The sequence below is a fragment of the Spinacia oleracea genome, chromosome 2 (assembly GCF_020520425.1).
Source record: "Spinacia oleracea cultivar Varoflay chromosome 2, BTI_SOV_V1, whole genome shotgun sequence".
Lineage (NCBI taxonomy): Eukaryota > Viridiplantae > Streptophyta > Magnoliopsida > Caryophyllales > Amaranthaceae > Spinacia > Spinacia oleracea.
Window position 1 is genome coordinate 108,619,948 of NC_079488.1, and position 9,434 is coordinate 108,629,381.

Genomic DNA, 9,434 nt, shown 5'->3' on the forward strand with positions numbered 1-9,434 from the left:
TTGTATTTGGTTTACTAAATAAAATTCAAATAACCATCTTTCACAAGAATTTGCCGAAATCTTACCCAATATTAGATATAACCCAAACTTTTTTTAAAAAAGTATCTCATCCACTTAGGGACCAAATCTTTCATGAGGATTATCCGAATTCTTGCCCTACAAATGCTATAACCCGAAATAAAAAAAATAAAAAGACAAAAAAAAACGTGTGTGCTTGTGTACCAAGTAATCTCATTTCATAACCGAGTAACCCTACCTTTCCAACTAGGGTTCTTTAAATTTCATCATATATTATTCCAAATTTAGGGAAACATAAACACAATCCTTTCCCCCATTACGCAGAGAATTCGATCGACACAGCCACACAGGTAAATATATCTTCCACAGATAGTTGATTAAACTAGTTTAATTTTAATTCATTTTGTAATCTCTTTGTTCCTCGATAATTAGATCAATTAGTGATTAATGATTATCAAACTTCAGTTGCATGTCGTCTTTTGTTACGGGTTCGAGCCTTGGGAATGGAAAAAACTTCAACTGGAAGGGATGTTGTCCATCGAGGTACCAATGCAAATTCCCGTGGGAGATTAGTCCACTCGCCGAAGGCGGTGGGAACTCCTCGTAGTAGAACCAAAAAAAAAAAAAAAATCCTAGAGTTAGACTTTAACCTAAACATCTATTTCTAAGGTTTTAGTAATTACGTGCTACTTACGTATAGCTAGGAATTAGCATATCACTTGGATTCATTAAAGCTCTAGGCCTAGTTATATTAGGATACATTTACGTTACTCTTTGTACTATAAATATAACATTGTTCAATCAATACAATTATTGTAGCAGCTACAATCCTGGACTATTTAATTGTTAAAAATTTAGGTGTGGGAGACTTGGTAGGTATTTGGTATTTATGTTGACGGGTTAACAAAAAGAGCAACACTGAGCGTGTATGAGATAATAGCTTGAACTGCATTTCTCATATAACTGGTTAGATTTTTTTAGACGATTACTTAACTATACACGGTGTTCCGGTGTTGTAAAGATGGAAACAATGGGCTTCGAATGAAGGCCCTTTTGTATGTGTTGAAGATCTTGCTTGTTTGAATGAGTGGAGTCCGAATTCACCTGCACAAGAGCAAAGTCACTGGCCTCGGGGGTGTTTCCGAGGAAAGCCCCTCCGATGCCTAAGTAAGAATGATGCTCGGATTCTAGAGAGAAGTTCTCTAGAAGAGTAGTCTTAAGGCGATAAATTGGACGTACCTTGAGGTGTGAGCCTTGGCGGCCTATTTATAGTGTTTGCATAATAAATGCCCATAGGTCACTTATTGTTATTGGGCCTTGGGCCTTAATGGATGGCTGAATAGCTATTGGTAGGTTTGATGTTGTTGTTTAGAGCCATTGGGCTTTGGACTTAGTGGCCCAATTGAGAATCAATTGGGAGCCCAAACAACATGCCCCCCAGACCCGGTCCATTTAGAATTAAATGGGTGGGTTTCCAGCTGTCAGAAGTCCGAAAGTTCCCTCTCTTTTTTGAAAAGGGATGATTTGCATTGATGACAAGTGTTGGGAGTTGTATTGTGCCGTGTAGATCGTGGGTTGAGGAAGTTGATGCGCCCCTTTTCTTTTCTATAAATACGGGGTGCATTGCTCTTTTCGAACTTTTTACTCCTTCTTTCAAACCCTTTCTCTCTCTAAATTCCGGCGATCGCAGTGCGATTTGTTTCTTCAGATCTACGAAATTCGGCCAACTTTGGACTTCGGGAACTTGTGCTGTTCGTTTTATCGGCGAATTCCGCTTCGGAAGAAGGTAATTTGTTTCTGAATTCTCCTTTTTTTTCTTCGTTTTTCCTTCTACCCCTCAATCTCAACCCTAGACCGAGAATTCGCGGCCATGGCAAAGAATAGGGGCAAGAGCAAGTTCGTCGTTGGCTCCTCTAGTGAGAGGGAGAACGTGCCTTCGGGAAGGTTGCCGAAAACTTCGAGGGTTCGGCTTTCGGAGAGGCCAGTGGAGAGGCGTTCGACTGGTTGGGATGCTTCGAAAGATGATGTTGTTGGCGGGTCTAGCGTGTCTGAACGCGCAACTTCTGGTAAAAAGGCTGGCTCTTCGGGTGTGCGCCGCTCCTACCCTGAGTTTCCAGTTCATTGGACTGAAGCTGATCCGCAGGGTAAGTATGCCCCGATTCTGCATGAGACCACTAAGATCGATGGTCCCTTGGAAAAATCGGTCAGTGGTGACTGGTTGGTGGAGGCGAAGCTGGGGCATTACCATCGGAGGGCCGAAGAGTTATACGGAATCCAGCACGCCTTGGGGTACTGGTGCGAGCTTCCTGAACAAGAGCGTCCTCGGGTGACTCATCCACCGAGGGGGTTCATTTCCGTGTATACTCACCATTTGGAGAATGGTCTCCGCTTTCCTTTGGATCCGTTCGTATCCGAGGTTTTGGTGTCGTACAACATTAGTTTGGCCCAGCTCACACCCAAATCTATGAGGCACATAATCGGATTTAGATGGGTGTGTGACTTCGTCAATTTCCCTTGCTCTGTCGCTATTTTTCGGGATCTTCACGATCTGGTTCTCAACCATGCTTCCAAGGGTGATGGGTATGGTTGGTGGACCATTGTCAACAAGAAGTCCCGAAAGAGGGGGGATCCGAACTACATCACGGCGTACCCCTACCTTAGCTCTGACCACAATTGGAAGACGGAGTGGTTGCTCGTCCGTGTGCCGACGGATCCGAAGCATCCCAACTTTTATCGTCCTCCGAAGTGGTTCGTGGCTCCTGATCCTGATATGAGGGGTGTGGCGGCTCCAGATCGGAACCATCGCCACTATGTGGACCTCCTCCAGTGGTTCTTGGCTCAAGAGGATAACCACCGACTGCCGTCTAGCTGGCTCCCGAATCTCAATTACATTCTGAGGGAGGACATTCTTGCTGTTGCCGGTCTCAGCAGGATTTTTGACAGGGGTAGGTGTCTTTCGGCTGAGACCGTTTTTTCAGTGAGTTTGTCCTCTTTCCTGTTTCGTTTTGCTGACATGTTTTGTGCTTTGTTTTTGCAGAGTACGGCTTTAGCTGCATTGATCCTAAGAAGTTGGGCATTTCTTTGGATTTGAAGACTATTCACGACCCGGCTCCCGAGTACAAGTTCGGAAAAGATAACCCTCGTAATCCTCGTCTGAAGGATTACGTGTTGTCTCCTTTGGGGGTTGCTCGGATATCCGAAGTTCGAGCTGATCCGTGGGATTCCGCCTCTTCTGTTGAAGCTGTTCCTGTGAAGGTTGTGCTTCCTGAGTTGAAGACGACTTCGGATCCGGTGAGTGTTCATTTATAGGCTCGATTTTCTGTTTATCTTTTTCTTTTCGGTTGGCCGTCGGCTAACGTCTTGGTCCTGGACCATCTTTTTAGGGTCCTGGGACTGACGCTGTGCCGCGTGCCGTTCCTTCGGTTTCATCTCCGGCTCGGATAGATATCTCTTTATCTAGGAACCGGGTATTTCCCGCTTTTTTCTCTATTTCTTCCTTTTTCTTCTTTTACATTCGTTGACCCTTGGTCTCCCCTTTTTAGGATCAACGCAAAAGGAAGGGTAGCACTCTTTTGAGGCCTTCCACGCATCCGAAGAAAGCGAAGGCTTCTCAGCCCTCGGAGAAGGTATTTGTTCTGACTTGGAGTTTTTGTAGTTCGTTTCTCCCCTTTTCGGAAACTAATCTTTGAATGCTTGCTATGCAGGAAGCAGTTTCGGAAGTCATGCCTCCTCCTAAGAATCTTCTTCACTTCATGCCCTTGCCAGGGCAGAAGTTAAAGAGTGTGGTGGTTGCTGAACCGCCGGCCGTGGATCAGCCGCTGATCGAGGAAGATATCATCCCTTCTCCCCTTAAACCATCTGCTGCTTTGGGGATCGAAATCCAGGATATCACCGAGGTGATGGAGGCGATTGAAGCCGATTTTGTTCCTGGTTCGGATGTCCCTGAGGTAGCTGGGGAGAAGAAGGAGTCTGCTGATCTTCCCTTCGAGAGGGAGAAGAGTCCAGACAAGGAGATGATAGATCTCTCGGGCCCCGAAGCTGCGGTCCCCGAGGTTCAGAAGGAGGTTCCCTCTGCTGGAGAGGAGGAGCAGCCCGAGCAAGGTTTGACGAGGAAGAGGCGCCACTCAACTTTGGGTTCTACTTCTACCTCGGCCCTGGATAGGCTGATCCATGCTGATCCCTGTTCGAATGTTCCGCTAAAACGGATCCCCGAAGAAGTAAGGGAGGCGATGGCTCGATATGCCAGGGCTCCGATTTTGGGAGAGGACCCTTTGGCTCACGTGGGATCCTTGGTGGGCCCCGAGGCTGCTCGGGAGAATCTGCTTCGTGCTAACCCGCAGTGGAGGGTTCCTGGGGCCGAAGAGAGGAATCCGGCAATGATGGCCCAGTACTATCTGAACGAGGTAATTTGCTAGATTTTTCTCTTTGAGTTGTGTTTTTGTTTTATGTTTTTCCTATTTTGCTCATCTTTCTCTCGTTCCCAGGCTGTTTTCTGGTCTTCGTTCGCTTCCGAGTGTAGCTCGGTTGAGGAGAAACAACTGAGGAAATATCGTGAGGCTTATGCTCGTGATATTCCCATTTTGGACCAGAAGGCTGGGCAACTCCTCTCCGAGCTTACGGAACTCAAGCAGCTGTACCTTCACTATAGTCGCGAGGCTAGAGAGTCTGCTGAGAAGATCGGGACCGAGGTTGGCCAGCTCATCTTCCGAGTTGAAGAGGATGCTGAGAAGATCGCTTCCTTTGCTGAGGAGAAGAAGGATATGGCCGCTAAGTTCGCTAGCGAACTTGAGGAAAAAGATAGACTCTTCCAGGAGATGAAGTCTAAATTTGAAGCGGCCGACAAGGAGCGTAAAGAGGCGGAGTTAAGGCTCCACCATTTTGTCCAGCATCGGGAGCTGATCCAGCAGCAAGCTGATAAGGTGCCTGTCCTTCGGCTGAAGCTTCGGGAAAAAGATGACTATATTCGGAAGCTGGAGCAGGAGCGAGTCAACCTCTACACTGCTGATCAGTGTAGAGAGCAGTACTGGAACGGCATCCTGGGTGCTCGGCGCATGTTTGCGAAGCACATGCCTCACTTCCCTTGGAACGAGAAAGTTCCTCTATGGATGCAGGCCGAGGACCACTTGGTGGAATGCCAAGCTGATCGAGATGAAGCTGAAGCTGAACGCCAAGCTGCTCTTGCAGAGGCTCGGGCCCAGAAGGCAACTTCCGAAGGTGATACCACTGCTGGGGGTTCTTCGAAGGATGCTCCCCTAGGGGCCGCTTCTGAGACTCCCAAGAGTTAGGGATTCGGGCAGTCGTCTTCTTCAGAGTCGGTCGGTTCCAGTTGAGGACTTCCGAATATGTGCTTGCTTTTCCCCCTTTTGCCTCGGCGCTGCGTTGTACTCATTTCTTTTTGCTTTCTTTAGTACTTCGGTAGGCCGGTATTGTCTGTTGATGGCTGCCGATTTTAACTTGTTTCATTTTGTTTTCAATTTTTGAGGTTTTCGATGTGTTTGTACTTCCCCCAAATATTGAATAAAAAATGAATGTTTGTTACTTGGCTGCTTCTTTTCAACTTGTTCTTTCGCAATTTTTAGGTCTTTAAATCCGTAGATTTCTCGAGCTCCTCTTTCTGTAGACTTGCTAAAAACCTTTTGATCTTGCGAGCTCTTTAAATCCGTAGATCTGCTAAGAGACTCTTTAGTTTTGCGAGTTCTTCAAATCCGTAGATCTGCTAAGAGACTCTTTGACTTTGTGAGTTCTTCAAATCCGTAGATCTGCTAAGAGACTCTTTAGTTTTGCGAGTTCTTCAAATCCGTAGATCTGCTAAGAGACTCTTTAGTTTTGCGAGTTCTTCAAATCCGTAGATCTGCTAAGAGACTCTTTAGTTTCCAGACTCTTCAAATCCGTCGATCTGCTCAGAGGTTTGGATTGTTCTTCCGATCTCTTGTGGTTCGGAAACCTGGGCAAGAGATCGCTAGTCTGCCTCTTTAGTTATGCCTTCGGCGATCCGTGGATCTGAGCCGGAGTTTTATAACTTGATTCGAGCGACTGTTTGTTGCGAACAAATTTTATTAGGGTACCGCGAATCCGAGGATTCTGGACGGTTCCCTGAAGTGTATGATTTGGTCATTTCTTGCATTTTATCAAGGAATGGGCAAAGTCAACCTGTTTTTGGTCTCGGATTGATCAGATCCGAGGCTGCATATATATATAAAGGGACAATAAATGTAGAGATAAGTTTAATGAAACACATGGTGCCAATGGCTTTCCTCTTCTCATTAAACAACTTACTTGGTTTACAGACAGAGATCATACAAAATATTTCTTGAGAACATCGGTATTCCAATGGTTCTTCAGAATTGTTCCATCTAACTGTTTCAGCATATACGTGCCTGGCCTTTTTTCGGAATGGATGATGTATGGTCCTTCCCAAGTGGCTGAGAGTTTGCCATGGATCCGTCCTTTCTGAACCGAGGCGGCGTTTCTGAGTACTAGATCACCGACTTTTAGGGGTCTGGCGTTGACTCTTCGGTTGTAATGCTTGTTGACCCTCTGCAAATAGGCTGCGTTGAGTGTCCTTGCATCGCTCCGAGCTTCATCCAGTAGATCGAGAGCTTCGGATAGAAGCTGGTTGTTGCTTTCTCCTTGGAGCCCATCATACCTGTTGTATGCCTGGATCCTCAGGCTTTCTGTTCCGATTTCCACAGGAATTACAGCTTCGGATCCGTATACAAGGTGGAACGGTGTTTGTCCGGTAGCTTCTTTTTCAGTGGTCCGAAGGGACCATAGCGTTCCGGGTAGCTCTTCTAACCATTTGTTTTTGTCATCCTCGACTCTTTTCTTGAGTGCGTTGAGGATGAGTTTGTTAGCGGCTTCGGCTTGCCCGTTGCTTTGTGGGTGACAGACTGCCGAGTATGCTAGGTGTATGCCGAACTGTTTGCACCACTTTTGCAACGGGGTGTTGTCGAACTGTTTCCCGTGGTCGAAGACCATCAGTCTTGGTATGCCGAACCTTGTGATGATGTTCTGCCATATGAACTTGCGGACCTGAGGTTCGGTGATGGAGGAGACAGCTTCGGCTTCGATCCATTTGCTAAAATAGTCGACTCCTACAATCAACCACTTCTTCTGGTTCGTCGCTGAGGGGAAGGGACCAATGATGTCTAACCCCCACTGTGCGAATGGTAAGGGATACAGTGTTGATTGTAGGGCTTGAGCTGGTTGATGGATGGCTGGTGCGAACTTTTGGCATTTCTCGCATTTCCTTGCCATCTGCTTTGCCTCGGAAACCATAGTGGGCCACCAGTACCCAGCCCGAAGGGCTTTATGTGCTAATGTCCTACCTCCAATGTGGTTTCCGCATATCCCGAGGTGGATTTCCCTTAGGATGTAGTCAGCGTCTGTTGGACCCACACATTTTAGCAGCGGAGCAGAGAATGATTTCCTCATGAGCTCTCCTTCGGCGCTGATGATGAACCATCTGTTGAATCTTTTCAGTTTTCTCGCTTGCAGCTTATCTTCAGGAAGTTCTCCCCTTTCTTTGTATGCAACTACTGCGTCCATCCAGCTCGGTTCGGTGCGTAAGCTGCATACTGTGGTGGGTAGCAAGTCGATGCTTCTCTCCTGGTGAACCTCCACGTGGACCGACCTGTTTAGGTCGATGAGTGTCGAGCTTGCGAGTTTTGACAGTGCGTCTGCTTGCGCGTTCTGTCCTCGGGGAATGAGGATGACTTCAAAGGATCTTAACTTTGACGTTTAAGGATTTAATCTTTGCTAAATAGGCTGTCATGCTGGGCCATTTGGCCTCATACTCTCCTCGGATCTGGTTGGCTACAAGCTGGGAATCAGTTTTGAGGCGAACATGTTCGGCCTCCAGGGATAAACAAAGCTCTATCCCTGCGATTGCGGCCTCGTATTCGGCCTCGTTGTTGGTTGCTTTGAAGCCGAACTTCAATGCATACTCTATGCTTTTCCCCGTCGGGGGGATTAGTACAACTCCTGCCCCTGAGCCGTTTACTGTGGAAGATCCGTCAGTGAAGACCTCCCAAGTGCTTTTCGTATCATCCAACATTTCCTGGTATGAGCACTCGGCCAAGAAGTCTGCCAATGCTTGTGCTTTGATTGCTGTCCTCGGCTGATATTTGATGCCGAACTCTGATAGTTCGAAGGCCCAGGCAGCCAATCTTCCTGACCTCTCTATTTTGTCGAGTACTTTTTCGAGCGGTTGGTCAGTTAGCACTGTGATCTGGTGGGAGTCGAAGTATGGCCTCAGTTTTCGTGCAGCCACCACTACTGCATATGCGACTTTCTCGATGAGTGGGTACCGGGTTTCGGCTCCTGTAAGTGTTCGGCTGGTGAAGTAGATTGGCTGTTGCTTCTTTTCTTCTTCCCGAAGAAGCACTGCGCTGACGGTTCCAGGGCTAACTGCGACATATAGGTACAGGGTTTCCCCCTCCTTTGGTCTGGCCAGTGTCGGCAGTTGAGCTAGGTGGGCTCTGAGTTGCTGAAAAGCTTCTTTTTGCTCCTGTTCCCATATCAGTTCGGGATCCACTTTCCTCGGGACCCCCTTTTTCTTGACTGGTTCTGCTTCTCCTCCGGGGAGGTTCTTTGGTTTCAGTGCCTTGAAGAAGGGGGCTCCCTTGTCCGAGGCTTTTGATATGAACCTTGTTAGTGCGGCTAACCTGCCGGTTAGCCTCTGCACATCTCTCTTGGTCTTTGGCTCGGGTAAATCCAATGCCGCTTGGACTTTGTCTGGGTTCGCATCAATTCCTCTTTCGCTCACCATGAATCCGAGGAATTTCCCTGACTTCACCCCGAAGACGCATTTTTTTGGGTTCAGCTTCATGCTGTATTTCCTCAGATTTCCGAAGGTCTCTGCCAAGTCTTTGACATGGTCTTCCTCCTTGATGCTTTTTACGATGGAGTCATCCACGTAGACCTCCACGTTCCTCCCTTTCTGGTCGGCGAAGACGTGGTCAACTAACCTCTGGTAGGTGGCTCCGGCATTTTTTAAGCCGAAAGGCATCATTTTGTAGTTGAACACTCCTGCGCTTGTGATGAACGCTGTCTTTGCCCTGTCATCGGGGTGCATGAATACTTGGTGGTAGCCTGAAAAGGCATCCATGAAGCTGAGCAGTGCATGGCCGCTGGTGGAGTCAACCAGTTGATCTATCCTTGGCAGGGGATAGCAGTCTTTGGGGCAGGCTCGGTTCAGATCTGTGAAATCTACGCACATTCGCCATGAGCCGTTCGCTTTCTTGACCATCACCACGTTGGCCAGCCACTTCGGATACATGCATGGTTCGATGAATCCGGCCTCTTGCAACTTTTTAACCTCCTCGGCGATGGCTTTGTTTTTCTCCGAGGAGTAATTTCTCTTTTTTTGCTTGATTGGCCGAGCTTCAGCGTTGACATCCAGCTTGTGACAAATC

At 47.5% G+C, this 9,434-nt stretch overlaps 1 protein-coding gene across 2 annotated transcripts; it reads left to right on the forward strand.

The window, feature by feature from the left end:
• The first annotated feature begins 2,322 nt into the window (after positions 1-2,322).
• On the forward strand, positions 2,323-5,303 carry LOC130468090 (uncharacterized). Of its 2 annotated transcripts, XM_056837750.1 has the most exons (6): positions 2,323-2,963; positions 3,056-3,309; positions 3,402-3,485; positions 3,561-3,644; positions 3,723-4,421; positions 4,503-5,303. In XM_056837750.1, exons 1-6 carry the CDS (start codon positions 2,483-2,485, stop codon positions 5,301-5,303), a joined length of 2,403 nt encoding a protein of 800 aa, XP_056693728.1. In that variant the 5' UTR covers positions 2,323-2,482. The 2 variants fall into 2 exon arrangements, with proteins under 2 accessions (XP_056693728.1, XP_056693729.1); XM_056837751.1 differs by lacking the exon at positions 3,402-3,485.
• The last annotated feature ends 4,131 nt before the right edge of the window (positions 5,304-9,434 follow it).